The sequence below is a fragment of the Pelecanus crispus genome, chromosome 5 (assembly GCF_030463565.1).
Source record: "Pelecanus crispus isolate bPelCri1 chromosome 5, bPelCri1.pri, whole genome shotgun sequence".
Taxonomy (NCBI): domain Eukaryota; kingdom Metazoa; phylum Chordata; class Aves; order Pelecaniformes; family Pelecanidae; genus Pelecanus; species Pelecanus crispus.
In genome coordinates this window covers 22,047,023-22,064,036 of record NC_134647.1, presented here as the reverse complement: position 1 = coordinate 22,064,036, position 17,014 = coordinate 22,047,023, and the positions used below count along the sequence as shown (strand labels likewise).

Sequence of the window (17,014 nt, the reverse complement as noted above, 5' to 3'; positions counted from 1 at the left end):
AATGTAATACATATGTGCATTGGCAAAAAAGAATGCAAATTAATGCCAGTTGAAATGTATTTATCATACTTTTTTCCTTTTTGAAACTTATCAGTATATATGAAAAAACAAAAGGTGTTCATATGGTAGTGATAATTATGGGTTAAGATAAGGCAGGCTTAAGTTGTTTTATGAATGTGTTGAAGGTAGTGTTCAAATTCACATCTGAAGCAAGGTTTCACATTAATCCTGATTCTGCTCTAGCATTTTCCAATCTAGATCATAAGAATGATCTTAAAATGAAAAATAACTAAATTATCTGTGGTCAAAGGTAACCAAATTTTATTATAAATTGTCATGTATGTCAGAAGTGGTTAGCTTGCATCATACTGATGTTTAAGATGCCAGTGAAAAATAACTGATAATTCATTTATTTTTGTATTATGAATAATGGGCACTGAATTCAAGTCAGTCCTTAAAAATCTGCTACATTTTCTCCCTTGGACAGTTCACCCTGACAGTTCACAATTTAAAGTTTTTGCTGTCAGGATTACTGTTTTCAGGTTGAGGAGACTGCTCTAATGAAAGTAGCTACCAACATACATAATCTTAAAGTACACAGTATAACTGGTACTGGTTTAAAATGTAGCAAGAGAAATTATAGTAAGAAAATAATAGTAGAAAACAAAATAAAAAGAATATGTATCAGAAAATCTACTTGGTAGTCGTTAACTTTGAATGATAACACTGTACTATTTTTAGACCAGAAATTCTGAAATTCTGTGAAAGATTACATGGTACGCCTTGCAATCTCTAGGTAGAAAGTGGATGATTTATGCACATTTCAACAGCATTGGCTGCTATATGTGGATGTTTGTGTGTATTTCTGGTGACAAATTTTGTTCTTATTACTTGCACACAGTGTTGCATGCTTAAAGTTAATACCATTCTAAAACTGTAAATATTAGTAAAGTATAACTGTTACCAAATTTTATTTTCAGAAGCTAAATTTTTCCAGCTCATCTGAAGGAAGTACAGTTAATTTAGCTCTCTTTGGAGAAGAAAAAGCTGAAACTGAACCAGAAAAAGCATCAGAGCTTCAGGCATGCTTTACAGAAGGTATGTTTTACAGAAGGTATAGAAATAAAATTTGGGGTTAGCAATTACATTTTGGTTGTTTGCAGCAAGCATTGGCAGTCCAAGGAAGCTATTTGCAACAGCAGGCCCGGATCCTGGTTCGTCAAGTCTTAACGATATGATTAGTTTTGCTTGTTGTAGATAGTTGTACTGAAGTCTGTGGAGCCATTTGAGTGATGCAAATTTAAATATGTGTGTATGTAATCATGTATAATATTTTAAAATAAACACTAGGCACAATGCTATAAACTGATTCTCAGCAATCAGTAATCCTGTTGATTTAAATGACATTCTCAGTAGTGAAATCTGCAAGACCAAACCCTATACCGGGTTCACTCCACTAAGAAATTTAAACCAGAATCATGTGGTCCCTTCATAGCACTAGAAGGCAATCCAGTGGATGATTCAGATATTGGAAAGTTTGACTCTAACAATAGAGTTGTTATCTTGACATTACACCATTAATGGGTGAGGGGATGCATAAGTATAATGTGGGATGCAACAAGTGAATGAGATCCTATTTTTTTATTCAAGTAAAGAAGTTTTAACAGCATACTTGCATGCCCTTAGAAGTTTCCATTTATTTTAGTTCTGTATAGCTATGTCCTTTAGGGGACTACTGAAATTTACTGTATAGGAATGTATTTCCCATTTTTGTGATATTACGGATTTTACTTTCCTTTTAAGTCATGATTAAAATAATTCAAAACAAAATATGTTCCTGGATTAACTCTCCTATCTTGTCCATGTTTTTTTATTTACTGTTAAGAAGACACCTTTGACTTAGGCTAGGCCTCTTGTCCTTTGAAATATTATTTCATTCATCTTTAAAAAAACAAAATTGTTCTGGAGTATATCAAGCTCTTGATTAAAAAAGAAAAAGTATACTTCTCAAATAATTTCACATTATATTACAACTCTTCCTTATCCTTATATTACATGATGTCTGTCTACCTTTGGGCATAAGATTAATTCTTCCATAATGTAGGCATTTTGAATAGTTGAAGGTAAGGTAAATCATGCTCTTCATAGGGGTAGCTGTTTTATCTGAGCTGATGAAATACAGCGTAACTTAGGTGTAACGTGAACTTAATGACACCCACAGGAAAACTAGAGTACTGCCTTTGGGACCCATTAAAATCGTTTAAACGTGTTTATGCTTCTATGGGATTAATCATTTTTCATGAAATAAGGAGATTACTGTTAGCCAGGCAGATACTGAGGTTCATTGAAAACTGTGTGTTGAGGCCCCATAAGGTAGGGAGCTCTCCAAGGTGAGGCAGAATTCTGTGGATGGTTGCCACTAATCTGTACCACATGGAAAAGCTCTCACAATCTCCAGTTAAATCAGTTGTTTATGTCATGAAAGAGGTATACTTAGTCAACACTTGAAGCAGGGGTCATTCCTCAGTATAATAAAATATAGGGAGTTTGCATCGTGTCATTTATTTGAACCTTAGTTGAGAGACAAAAGTACTTTTAAAAGAAGCTGCTGTACTCTTGAACTAGTTCATGTGAAAGTTGCTATGTGTTTATGCTCTTTGTTTCTACTCCCTGACAATTCTCATATGTTCTTTGATTATCTGTATATAAATGAAAAATAATTTTCAAAAATGTGTTTACAAATGACAATTAGCTCAATTAGATGACTCTCTTTGATTCTAAGTTTGATGTAGCATCAGGTTAGTAGAAAAATTGTGTACCTGCAAGTTTTCCTTCATCCAAAGTGTCAAATCGGGAAGGTAAGGCTGCGTTAAGTAGCATGCAGTAATTTGAAGTGCTGACTACCTCATGAAACAGGAGCTAGTTAAAAGTGATTTTGCTTTTTCAGGATAATGAAAATTCTACTGTATAACAGTTTGTCATTGTTTGTATTATTAGGCTGTATACGGAAGTTTAAATGCTGTAAAGGCAGTATGGAAAGTACAAAAGGAAGGATCTGGTGGAACCTTCGAAAAACCTGCTACAAGATAGTAGAGCACAACTGGTTTGAAACATTCATTGTCTTCATGATTCTTCTCAGCAGTGGTGCTCTGGTACGTAGAGTTTGCACCCATAGAAACAGTACCTATAAAAAATGTTTTATCCAAGATAGTATTATAACACATCTGTGTTCACTAAGAAAAAAATACAAAGTTGGCTTGAAAGAGAGCTTGGAACTAAATTCCCAGAATATTTTGGGTAGTGCATATAAAATAAGTCATTGAAATTCTGTTGTCAAATAACGTTCTGCACATGAATTTTTGATGGATACAAGGTGATGTGTGTGTGTGAGGTTGCTTACAAAAAGGATTACGCTAAAAATCTTGTTTAAGAAATTATAAAGAAATTACAAGAATGATACAAAATGAATTTTATGCAATAACTGGAACAATTATTCTACTTTAAATTAAAGCTGTCCCCGAAAGCAGTACAGATACTGAATTCATCATGTTCTCAACTAATTTTTTGCTTTAGTTTTAGTTTCAGTATTTCTAAACTGTTACACAGGAATCCTTGAATTCATTTATACTATCTTAGTGACGTTTAGTCCTTCACTCGGCTACTAAGTATTGGGTTCTTCTTGGTTGTTGCTTGACGTAGGATTTTATATATACTGTCATTATCTGTGCTCTGGCAGCTCTGGCACCAGAAGCACCATGTCCTGTTCTTCTTCTCTGACCTTGGTGTTTGCAGGGGTAGTTTCTCTCTTTTCTTCAGTCCTCATACTGCCATGCGGTATTTTGCACTTTCTTAAATATGTTTTCCTGGAGGCACCACCAGCTTCACTGATGGGCTCAGCTGCTTCCTGTGGTGGGTCCGTTGTGGAGCTGGCACAGGGAAGCCCCTGGCCTTTTCTCACGGTGGCCATCCCTGCAGCCTCCTGCTACCAAAACCTTGCCACCAACACCCAATACTGGAATTCAGCAAAGGTTAGCAGCAACATAATATATGGTCACTGTAGCTCATTATTCTCTTTTGTTAGATGAATTTATTATAATTGTGAGACTGCCTTCTGACTGAGCCTGACTGGGCTTTTCAGGGTGACAAGTGGTAATTCTGTGTTGACTATTATTGAAATTTCTAAAAACCTTTTTGGCAATTTCAGTCATTATATTATAATTACATTATCAGGCAATGATAAAATCTAAAACTCAGAAAGAATGCAATTAGAATCTCTACTCATGCTGGCTTTTCATGGTAAAACATCTAAAGTTGAAAGTTATTTTACTTTACCATTTTTAATGCAGTCCTTTTGGCTTAATGTGTAGCTTGCAAAGACCTATGAATATCTGACTTACACGAACCCATTCTTCACAGGCTTTTGAAGATATATATATTGAGCAGCGCAAGACTATAAAAATCATACTGGACTATGCTGACAAAATCTTCACTTACATCTTTATTCTGGAAATGGTGCTAAAATGGGTGGCCTATGGTTTTCAAACTTACTTCACTAATGCTTGGTGCTGGCTGGACTTCCTGATTGTTGATGTAGGTACTATACTTTCTAAGTAGCCTATTTCTGTTGTTTAGGCAGGTCCTTTTATGTAACTCCAATCTGATACGTATATATACAGTGAAGAATGTAAATTGGGTTTAAAACACCAGAAAATGACATACCGGTGAATAAGATTCCGTTGTAATTATTCGGTGAGTAACTAAATCTGACTTTATATTTATGCAATCATTGACTCCATGTGTTCTCTGTGTGTTTTACTGCACTGGGTCCCAACCAGTGAGTCAGGACTATCGGCTGATCGGACTTCAGTCTTCTGGATTTGGTGACAGAGAACAAGGAGGAAGCAAACACAGAAAGAAAAGGGAAATTTAAGTGAGCACATATGGGGTTGGGGTAGGACAGTTGATCCTGGGCTTAATGAGTCACTGGCAAAGAACTGCAGGGGAGAATGATAGCAGGAAATCAAGAAGACAGCAAAAGAGGAGGGGTGGGGGCAAGAAGACAGCAACTGGAGTAAAGAGAAGGATTGAGGGAAATGAAAAGTGATGGCCTATGGATCAATATAAAAAGGTAGGAATCATTCATTGACAATGTTAATTTTGATTGTTATGGCGCTCACTGTGTACTAGGCTGCAAGGCTAATTTCAGTGCAACTCTTCCACTTTTCACTGACACATGACTTTCTAAGGATTCTTTTTTGGAAGCTGAAATTATTTTGGTTTTGTTTGGCTCTGTTTCTGATCATAGAGAATGCCTTTTGTTGCCTCTCTGAATTCTTGTAACAGGAAAAAAAGCCAGGTTTTAGGTAACAGAATTCATGTTTTTCAACAATTACAATAAAAAGTAGTGTTGAAATTGCACTCCACAGAAATTAATAAAATTAGAGGTGTTGCATGATGTGTTCTAATAAAGGAGTTCTTTCTCTTTGCATAGACATTTGAGTGGAAATTCAGCAAATGGACAAGGGTCTATTAATCAGATGGAATCTGGAATCTAGGACAGAAATTTTGTTCCCTACCAATAGTCTGTCATCATCTGCAGGCAATATGAGTTACTAGTTATTCAGGTATCTGCTGTTACGTGAATTATTTTAAGTGCAAATTAGCAGAAGCAAATGCTGCTGGCTCACATTTTATCATGACTATAATAATGCATCTGTAGTAGAGCACAGTTCAGTATTGTAACATGTCGTGTAGAATAGGATTAGGTTTTCAGTACATTTTAGGCTTTGACTGAGTTTATTAGGAAGATGAGCTTTTATTCAAATTCTTTTTATCCAGATTGCCCATCATTTTGCACAGGTGAGATGTACATTCTTCTAACTAGCACTCTGTCTGTGATGAAAGTTCCAGAGATTAAGATCTCTTTTTAAAAAAAAACTGTTCTGAAATTTATACGCAATGCTCTATTAATTTTTAATTTTTTTTGTTCTTTTTTATTTGTTCTTGCTAGAAGCTTAGGGTCCTTATGAACTTTGTTATGATATTCAGATCAAAATTTTCTTCCTCTAGGTATTACATTCGTATTGTGAGGCTATTAAAAAACAAAAAAAAGTTATTTTGTTTTGTTTTGTTTCCTCTAGGTCTCCTTGGTTAGCTTAGTAGCTAATGCCCTTGGTTTCTCAGAACTTGGTGCAATTAAATCCCTCCGAACATTAAGAGCTTTGAGACCTCTAAGAGCTTTGTCACGCTTTGAAGGCATGAGGGTAAGAAAAAAAGAAATAGTCTGTCAAACAGGTCCATAAAAATATGCCTAATTATAAAATCATGGAGGAACACTGAACTGCATGTCTGTTTTCAAGGCCAACAGTAGCATGTTTGATTGTATTACATGTGTTATTCCTTTTCTGTTGGCATTACTTTAGTGTATTTTAATGTTTTACATTAAATCTTTTGCTATATTCGGGGAAAAAAGTAATCTTTTTACTGCTTTACATACTATTTTTAAAAAGTTTTTTTTTCTGTGTTTATTTACTAGGTGGTTGTGAATGCTCTTACTGGAGCAATCCCATCCATTATGAATGTACTTCTGGTTTGTCTTACATTCTGGCTAATTTTCAGCATCATGGGAGTAAATTTGTTTGCTGGCAAGTTCTATCGCTGTGTTAACACCACAACTGGTGAGGCATTCCCACCAGAGAAAGTCAGTAACCTAACTGCGTGTGAAGAACTTAGAAACACTGATGTGGGTGTTCGGTGGAAAAATGTGAAAGTAAACTTTGATAATGTTGGAGCTGGTTATCTTTCTCTGCTTCAAGTAGTAAGTGTATAAATTTTGATAAATTAATTTTCCAGCTTTTAAGTTTTCTAGCAGTAACATTTAATTCCATAGTTTTCAGTTTTATTTTACAATATATGAATGGATGTGGGATTTGATTTTATAATTGTGTTCTGTGAAGCTAATTAATATTGCTTATGATAAAAATCTGATACATTCCATGGCCATTTTGGAACAGGAGGAATATCTAATATCTACCAGATGGATATGAAGTGCCTTTGCACCCAACCGCTACTATCTTTTCAAGTTCTACAGAAATACAGTATCTAGTAAAAAAAAAAAAAATGCAGCTAGGATAAATTTTCTTTTATTCACTTGATCGGTTAAAGCATGTTAACTTAGATTTTTACCATGGTAGTCAAATAGATGCATTATAGGGCTTATCTGATCTTCAAACAAGAAGAGAACTAGCTATTGATTTAGAAAAAGTTTTTAAATTCACTTTTTCCTTTCTCTTCTCTTCCTTTTTATTATTCCTACCAGTCCCACTCCAATCATTGTCTATTATTGTCAAGTGGGTTTTTTGGAGATAGTTTTTAGCTTGTTTTTAAAGTCTAGATAAGCAGTTGCAGAATTTACAAGAGCTAGATTTCTAAGCACAAGCCTTTTTTAGAGGCAGCATCTATAAATTGGAGCCAGTAGGACAGAAACATATATTGTTAATCAGGTTTGCTTGACAAACTGCTTCTGGGAAAATATTTGTGCTCATAAGCACTTGGTAATTATTCTGTCTTTAAAAATCTCCAAGTGGTAGTATTTAGCAATTCGTATTGTGCTAGCAAGCTACCATCTGATTGCTGCAGGGAGTAACAGCAGCTATTGCTAAATAGCACTAGGCAATTGCATAAATTACCAGTGTAGAGGACAGGAGTGCTTTTAGCTTTTGTAACATGTCTTGCATAGAATAGTTCAGCTATGTAATGTTTCCAGTAAACAATACCATTCATACCTTGTTTTTACTTAATATCATAGCTCACAGGAGTATGTTTGATGGAAGGCCCACTAGGTGGATAGGGAATTGGCTGGATGGCTGTGTCCAAAGCCTTAGTCAGTGGCTTAATGTCCAAGTGGAAACCGGTAACAGATGGTGTCTCTCAAGGGTCTGCACTGGGACCAATACTATTTAATAGCTTCATCAATGACATAGTGGGATTGAGTGCACCCACAGCAGTTTGCGGATGACACCAAGCCGAGTGGTGCAGGTGATATGCTTAGAGGGATGGGATGCCATCCTGAGGGACCTTGGTAGGCTTGAGGAGTGGCCCCATGTGAACTTCATGAAGTTCAACAAGGCCACGTGCAAGGTCCTGCACCTGGGTCAGGGCAATCCCCAGTATCAGTACAGACTGGAAGATGAATGGATTGAGGGCAGCCCTGCAGAGAAGGACCTGGGGATGCTGGTGGACAAAAAATTGGACATGAGCCATCAATGTGCACTTGCAGCCCAGAAAGCCAATCATATCCTGGGCTGCATAACGAGAAGTGTGGCCAACAGATCAAGGGAGGCAACTCTCCCCATCCACTCCACTCTCGTGAGACCCCACCAGTACAAGAAAGACATGGATGTCTTAGAGTGGGTCCAGAGGAGGGCCAAGAAAAATCAGAGGGCTGGAACACCTCTCCTATGAAGAAAGGCTGAGAGAGTTGGGGTTTTTCAGCCTGGAGAAAGAGAAGGCCCCAGGGGGACCTTACTGTGTCCTTTCAATATATAACGGGGGCTTTTAAGAAAGACAGAGAGAAAATTTTTCCCAAGGCCTGACAAGGGGCAATAATTTTAAACTGAAATAGGGTAGATTTAGGTTGGATATAAGGTAGAATTTTTTTTTTTTTTTTTTAACAATAAGGTGGTAAGACACTGAACAGGTTGCCCAGAGAAGTTGTAGATGCCCCATCATTGGAAGTGTGTGATGTAATGAAAGATGTCCCTGTCCATGGCAGAGGGGTTAGACTAGATAATCTCTAAAGGTCCCTTCCAAGCTAAACCATTCTATGATTCTATTATTTTCTTAAGATTTCTTGGGACTACTTATCTTCTGGAGTTTCTTGTAGGACAATTTGTATATTCTGTCTGAAAAATGCCAACGCATTGTGGCTGATTTTTGGAATCTTCCTCTGGGTTTTTTTGGTACTCAGAAAGTTATAACTGAGAGCCTTGTTATAAATTGCAGTCTTTCTGTTATGCTCACATATTCATTGCAACTCATCCCACATAGAATTTATATGAATCTGCATGAAGACTAGGATTTATTCAGTGTTTAAGTATTAGGGAGAAGTATTCCACAGTAAATTACTTCCAGTGAATACTTCTCTCGTGTCTTACCAGACTTCTAATATTCCTCTTTATTTTTGTGGGTGCAAATACATTGCTGAAGACAGTGTCTTATTTAGAATGTTTAAAAATTGGAGGTTTGACAGAAAATATTAACAAACTTTGTTTTTAGGCAACGTTTAAAGGGTGGATGGACATCATGTATGCTGCAGTTGATTCTACACAAGTGAGTGCAATATAAAATTTACTGAGTGAAAACAAATATCAGATTTAATGATTCTTGAATGGCAGTTGAAATAAAGTAAAATATAAAGAATAAAAATATAAAAACCTTGATAAATTTTCTATATAAATCTGTGCACTACAAAGTAGTTAAGTGCATATACTTTTAATAGGTAAAAAATTATCACAGTAGATCTACATAAAGTATTACTTATTAAATAAGTCATCTGTAAAGAACAAAACTAATGAAATCTGGTTTTCAATTAATTTATGTCATTGAAATTGTACAGATTAGGAAACAAGCTTTTCATGTGTCCCCAAAAATAACCAAAATAATCAAGTGATATCACCTGCAATATCTAATCCAGAGCTGCAGACTCTGGTGATCTCAAAAAAATAAAATGGCTGAATTTTGCCTGTTTTTCTGTTAATGCTGGTATTTGTTTGCATCTATCCTCGATCCAGCTCCTGATTTGCATGAAGACCATAGGAACTGAATTCCTTTTGAGATTTGCACACTTCTGCCAAATTTAGTAGGAATTACGTGAAACATCAAATGTCATTAGAGAGGAACTGGCAGACAGAAAGGGGAGGAATGGCAGGTCTGTGTGTGCAATTACAGACACCTGTATTAAATAGATTTTCAAGTTCAAAGATAAGGCCGGTATAGGGTATGCTCCAAAACAGTTGGTTTTCCCCCCTTGTTAAGGAGTTGCTCTCCAGCTGGATGCAACTCTGTTTCTGCTTGGTATTATTCTGTAATTTGTCTTAACTGTTATTTGTGACGTATTGCTGTTTTTCTGTGTTACATAGGTAGAGCAACAGCCCAAGTATGAGGACAACCTGTACATGTATATTTACTTTGTTGCCTTTATCATCTTTGGATCGTTTTTCACCCTAAATTTATTCATTGGTGTCATCATAGATAACTTCAACCAACAAAAGAAGAAGATAAGTATCACATGTTTCATTTGCACAACACTTCATTGTTATTGAGCATTCAACACATGTATGCAAGGATAAATATGAGTGTCTGAAATTTCTCATAGTAATAGAAAGAAAAAGAAAGAAATCAGCTATTAAGATTTCCTTTTATTCTATTCAAAATAATTAAATAATAGTCTTTGCTTTTTAAGGCATTTGAAGTAATTTAAACTTACACTGAGTGTCTGAGTGTTCTCCACATCCCTGTACAGTCCAATGATATGTTGTACATTAGAAAGTTATGTATTGTTTTTTGCTTACCCTTACAGTGCTGTGATAAAGCTATGTGAAAATGCAAATGACTTAATTCAAGCAAATAGATGACAGGGAAGAAGAGAATGTGCAAAACTACAAATATCAAAATTGATAAACAGATAATATGTAACATTACTGTGAAGGCCTTCTCCATTACAAAGAGACTAATACAGAGAAGTTGAATGCTGTAACTGCTTCTCTGTATTGTAAGATTAGAGAGGGCTGGGAAACTGTTTCATGAGATAGTGAATTTCCAAGAGAAAGAAAATTGTTGACATCTGAAAATGTGTAGTTTTTCTTTTCAACTGAAATTGTTTCTGTTATTCAAATGATACAGGATTGTGTCAAGAACTCCAGCAGCATTTAAATAGATTAAAATGCAGACTATGATGGCAAATTAAATTCTACTTGCTATTTAAACTATAAATGCCGTCTAAGATCTACAATATTTTTCTGTATACATTTGGAGCAGAATCATACTGGAATATTGATTTTTTTTTTTAAAAAAAGTGAGCTAAGTAATAGCAAGGCAGTACATAATTTCTTCATTTGTGATTCTAGATGGTTTGTCAAGTTTGATTCATTGTACTGAAAAAAGATATAGGTAGACTTACTGCAGTGGAAACTTCCAGTAAATCTTTCCACTTGAGATTGGACTACGCAGCTTCATACGTTGCTTCTTCAGATCCTTTGAGTCTCTTATCTGCAGACCCACATAATAAGAAGGATGTGTTTGTGGTTCCAAACCTGATGACATCTTCATCCTCCAAGATGTTTGCATGTCCCTTGGAATAAACATCAGGGGCTTCCAGTACTTAAGAGGAAGGTGGTTCAGTTTCTTATCCTTGGAGAGGAAGACTAAGGTTATATACATGCTATTGGCATTTTTGGCAGTCTGTATGTAACAAGGTGACCTTACTCCGTAATAGAATTTATAATCACCTCATTAAGTTCACTTGGCAGACACTGTCTACTATAGTCATTATGTCTCAGAAGGCAGAGAAGTGTTCCTGCTAAAGGGCTTTTTCTGGCAGTGTGGTATACACCCCTTGTACATTTGTGGCTGTTCTAACTGTCACCAAGAAAATCAAATACTGCAGATATCACAAAGGACAACAATTAGGCTGGGGAAAATCCTATCTACATGCTATTCTTCAGTTTCATGTATCAAATTAGCAAACGTTAGTTGCCTGTCTTTTGAATTTATAGATGCACCCGTGCTCATAGAAACATGCAGATCACGCAGCATGTGGCTAACCAGCAGTATTTTTCTTGTCTTTGTTCTGTCTTCACATCACTGAGATCTCTCCATTTTGAGCAATGTTGTTGGGATATAGAATCATAGAATCATAGAATGCTTTGGGTTGGAAGGGACCTTGAGAGATCATCGAGCCCAACCCCCCTGCAGTAAGCAGGGATTGAACCTGTGAACTTGGCATTATTAGCACTGTGTTCTAACCAACTGAGCTAACCCGGCTGGTCAATATGAATGGGAAAGACCTCATGTTGCAATATACTGTCCCATGTAGCTAAACCGTGTGCATTTCTTTGTTCCCTGTGTGCATCCTACTTTTATTACATTAGTTCCCATAAAGAAAAAGTGTTCCACTAGCTGTCAAATTCCTAACCATTATGGTCCTCAAAGACATATAAGGTGTATCTCATCTTCAGACCACTGTTCTCCCTATGGACAGCACACTGAGACAATGATGACTTGTTCACTCTTGATAGCCATTACATCAATGAGCCAGCAGAAGAAATCCCCAGTTCAGTGCCAGTTCCTTTGTAGTTTGTTTTTTTTTTTTTTTATTTCCCACTGGGTCTCCTGACAGAGTGACATCACATTTCCACCATAATCAGCAAATTAATTTCTTGTCTTTCTTCCAAGACCCTTACTCTCTAAGAACTGAATTTTACTTAAATATTTGGCTTATAGAATCATAGAATCATAGAATCGTTTAGGTTGGAAAAGACCTTTAAGATCATCCAGTCCAACCATTAACCTACACTACCAAGTCTACTCTAAGCCAGTCAGGGGTAGACTAGACTAAACCATGTCCCAAAGTGCCACATCTACCCGTTTTTTGAATACTTCCAGGGATGGTGACTCCACCACCTCTCTGGGCAGCCTATTCCAATGCTTGACCACCCTTTCCGTAAAGAAATTTTTCCTAATTTCCAACCTAAACCTCCCCTGGCGCAGCTTGAGGCCATTTCCTCTCGTCCTGTCGCTAACTACATGGGAGAAGAGCCCAACACCCACCTCACTACAACCTCCTTTCAGGTAGTTGTAGAGAGCGATAAGGTCTCCCATCAGCCTCCTTTTCTCCAGGCCGAACAACCCCAGTTCCCTCAGCCGCTCCTCAGAAGGCCTGTGCTCCAGACCCTTCACCAGCCTTGTTGCCCTTCTCTGAACACACTCCAGCACATCAATGTTTTTCTTGTAGTGAGGGGCCCAAAACTGGACACAGTATTCCAGGTGCGGCCTCACCAGTGCCGAGTACCGGGGCACAATCACCTCCCTGCTCCTGCTGGCCACACTATTCCTGATACAAGCCAGGATGCTGTTGGCCGCCTTGGCCACCTGGGCACACTGCTGGCTCATGTTCAGCCAGCTGTCTACCAACACCCCCAGGTCCTTTTCCGCCAGGCAGCTTTCCAGCCACTCTTCCCCAAGCCTGTAGCGCTGCATGGGGTTGTTGTGACCGAAGTGTAGGACCCGACACTTGGCCTTGAGGAGAGCATGCTAGACAACATCTCTTTTGAATTCTAAGTCTTCATGTCTATATGTAGCCACAGCTGAAAGACACAAACACATCTTCATCCAGAGTCATCATTACTTTCTCAATAAGATTGACACTGCATTTGACAAAGTCAGTGTGAGAAAGTCACAGAATGACCTGTGACTATGAAATCTCATTTCCAAATGCCATTGCTTTGGCATCATGCATACCTGGAATGTACTTACAAACAAATGCATGAAAGAAAAAAAGAAGTTACTTGTCAACGTAAATTGTATTTCTGACAAGTGTTTCCGCATGTGCATTACACATACCAGTCTAGATACCCTTTTACTCAGACTGCTGTCCTCTTATTCAGGCAAGAAACCCTGGAATAAGCCCATGCTTCTGATGATCTCTGTACAATGTAGGGGGATGATCAAGCATCATATACACTGTGGAAGTATTATTGTGGGAAAACCCCATCTGAACTGAGATACCTGTATGCACGTGATAAAATGTGCAGCCTGAAAAGTAACATCAGTAATTTCTTTTTTCTCATATGGTTTCCCTGAAGGCATATCAGCTCTTGGTGAATCTTTCTACCTTTGAAGCTTTTTTTTATTTCTGATTGATTGATTTACAGTATGGAGTTTATGATTTTAGATTTGTAAGTATCTATGGAATGTATATTTTAAGAAGGTTTTTTTGTACATACTTAACTGAATTAATCAGGTATGTATTTTTTTTAACAACAAATAGAAGTTCTGGGGGTTTTCTCTGTTTCTTAATTTGTTTTATTTTTCCATCAAGACTTGTCAGATATTTTAACAATCTTTGATATAATTACTATCTTTTTGTTTTGGTAACAATGTATAAGGATGAATACATGGTTCATAAAAAACATGTTCTGCAATGCTGTGAATTAATGGATTTAAAAGCTTGGCTGTAATCAGTTCTATTTTTATGATTTTACCTTGGAGGTCAAGACATTTTCATGACAGAAGAACAAAAGAAATACTACAATGCAATGAAGAAGCTGGGATCCAAGAAACCGCAAAAACCTATACCTAGACCAGCGGTAAGAATGTGTGCTATTCTTGTGTCATCTACATTTGGGAAGAAATAGCAGCAGTATGTTAACTATCAAAAAATTTCTCCCTTAACTCTAAAATGCTTTAGGCCTAATTCAGGTTAGCCCTTCATTCTGAATTGAAACATGTACATATTTCTATTCTGCAGGAAAATTCTCTCATATTTGTTATGCCTGAGGAAGTAGAGGATCAAAGAATCTGAAGAAATATAAGCCTGTTGGGTTTTGAGGGGAAAACTTAGAGCTGGCAAATAAAGAAGTTACTGGACAGTGCTTTTCTTAGATTTTTCAGGCTTTTGCTTGGTTGTATATTTTGGGGGAGGAAGAAGGAAAAGGGAGGGAGGAAAAGGATGTTCATTATATGCAAGATACTATCACCTTTTCTTTTTTCTCCCCTCAGAACAAATTGCAAGGTCTGGTGTTTGATATTGTAACAAAGCAAGCATTTGACATCACCATTATGGTTCTCATCTGTCTTAACATGGTCACCATGATGATAGAAACAGATGACCAGGGTGAACTGATGCAAAATATTTTATACTGGATTAATTTGGTCTTTGTTGTCCTTTTCACTGGAGAATGTGTCTTCAAACTGTTCTCACTCCGTTATTATTACTTCACTGTTGGCTGGAATATTTTTGATTTTGTGGTTGTTATTCTTTCTATAGTAGGTAAGAAGTTCTTATATTCAAAATGAAATATAGTAAAACATGTATTAAATCCTTTATCTCTGTCAAGTTTTGCAGATTAGAGGAAATATTTAATTTTAATTTTTCCTGATTATTTAGGAAAAGAAAAGCATACTTTAGTAACTTTCTTAATAATTCTATATCAATTTGAGTACTCCTTTTTTTTTTTTTTCCCCTAAGAGTGCTGGGAAAAAAACTAAAATTACCCATAGCAGTTAAATTTTCTCTCCAATTACAATTTCCACTAATTCCATGGGTAGAGTTGTTTATTCATACTTTGTTGTGGAAAACGTAATCTGTGATAAAATGTTACCCTTCTAATTTTATTTTTACGTTTCACAGGTATGTTTCTAGCTAAGGTGATTGAAAAGTACTTTGTGTCCCCCACTTTGTTCAGAGTTGTTCGACTTGCCAGAATTGGTCGAATCCTGCGTCTCATTAAAGGCGCTAAGGGAATCCGCACTCTGCTTTTTGCTTTGATGATGTCTCTTCCTGCTTTGTTCAACATTGGTCTGCTGCTGTTCCTGGTCATGTTTATCTATGCGATATTTGGCATGTCCAACTTTGCCTATGTTAAGAGAGAAGCTGGTATAGATGACATGTTCAACTTTGAAACGTTTGGCAACAGCATGATCTGCCTATTTCAAATTACCACATCTGCTGGCTGGGATGGTTTGCTGGCCCCGATTCTTAACAGTGGGGAGCCAGACTGTGATCCCAACAAAGCTCACCCAGGGAGCTCTGTGAAAGGCGACTGTGGCAACCCTTCCATTGGGATTTTCTTCTTTGTCAGCTACATTATCATATCATTTCTGGTAGTGGTGAACATGTACATTGCTGTGATTTTGGAGAACTTTGGTGTTGCTACTGAAGAAAGCGCTGAACCCTTGAGTGAGGATGATTTTGAGATGTTCTATGAGGTTTGGGAAAAATATGATCCCGATGCAACACAATTCATAGAATACAGCAAATTGTCTGATTTTGCAGCAGCACTTGAGCCTCCTCTTCATCTACCCAAACCAAACAAAGTCCAGCTTATTGCAATGGATCTGCCCATGGTAAGCGGTGACCGCATTCACTGCCTTGACATCTTGTTTGCTTTCACAAAGCGTGTTTTGGGGGAAAGCGATGAGATGGATGCCCTCAGAATACAGATGGAAGATCGGTTTATGGCAGCCAATCCTTCTAAAGTCTCCTATGAACCAATTACAACCACATTAAAACGAAAACAGGAGGAAGTGTCTGCTACTATCATTCAGCGTGCTTATAGACGTTATCTTTTAAGACAGTCAGTAAAGAAACTTTCATTTATGTATCGGAAAGATGGGGTTGATCTGCTTATCAAAAAAGATATGATTATTGGTAAGCTAAGTGAAAACTCACCTCCAGAGAAAATGGATACGTCTGCATCCTCCACGTCTCCGCCTTCTTATGATAGTGTAACAAAACCAGAAAAAGAAAAATATGAAGATGACAAATCAGAAAAAGAAGACAAGGGGAAAGACAGAAAAGGAAATAAGAAGTAAAAGACATAGAGTTGTTGTCCGTGATGAATGTTCACAAGCCTGAGAAGATCACATTTTTATCAATAGCACTCTTATTGGAGGATTATGCCAAAATTACAGGTTTTTACATATTTGCCCACTGCTACAGTCAGTGCCTGTACCAAGATAATGACCCTTCATTAGCAAACTCTCAGTCTGTAACAGGGAAACAACCTTGCGAGAAGAATAGTTTTTATTATCAGCTGGTACTAATGGAGAGGATACTCAAAATTCCTACTTGGACTGTAGGGACCCTTAATGGAGTGCAAAATTACCAGTCCTCATTAAGTCTGTATTTTTGTGGAATGTGTATCCACTGTGTACATTTCATCTCCTATGTATGTTCTGTGTGTGTCGGTTTTTTCGTGATCTCATTTGCTTTAATTCACATACTGCTATTTGT

At 37.0% G+C, this 17,014-nt stretch overlaps 1 protein-coding gene across 5 annotated transcripts in view; it reads left to right on the top strand.

The window, feature by feature from the left end:
- LOC104032934 (sodium channel protein type 2 subunit alpha) overlaps window positions 1-16,593 on the top strand; it is a 47,041-nt gene extending 30,448 nt beyond the window's left edge. For 3 of the 5 annotated variants that reach the window (XM_075710773.1, XM_075710772.1, XM_075710774.1), the window contains 10 exons: window positions 981-1,098; window positions 2,998-3,152; window positions 4,417-4,590; window positions 6,141-6,263; window positions 6,536-6,817; window positions 9,277-9,334; window positions 10,144-10,277; window positions 14,262-14,366; window positions 14,779-15,049; window positions 15,410-16,593. In XM_075710773.1, the coding sequence (XP_075566888.1) occupies window positions 981-1,098; window positions 2,998-3,152; window positions 4,417-4,590; window positions 6,141-6,263; window positions 6,536-6,817; window positions 9,277-9,334; window positions 10,144-10,277; window positions 14,262-14,366; window positions 14,779-15,049; window positions 15,410-16,593 (2,604 nt within the window). Of the gene's footprint in view, window positions 1-980; window positions 1,099-2,997; window positions 3,153-4,416; window positions 4,591-6,140; window positions 6,264-6,535; window positions 6,818-9,276; window positions 9,335-10,139; window positions 10,278-14,261; window positions 14,367-14,778; window positions 15,050-15,409 lie in introns of all 5 variants that reach the window. The other 2 variants (XM_075710771.1, XM_075710769.1) reach the window with 1 other exon arrangement.
- Window positions 16,594-17,014: the final 421 nt, after the last annotated feature.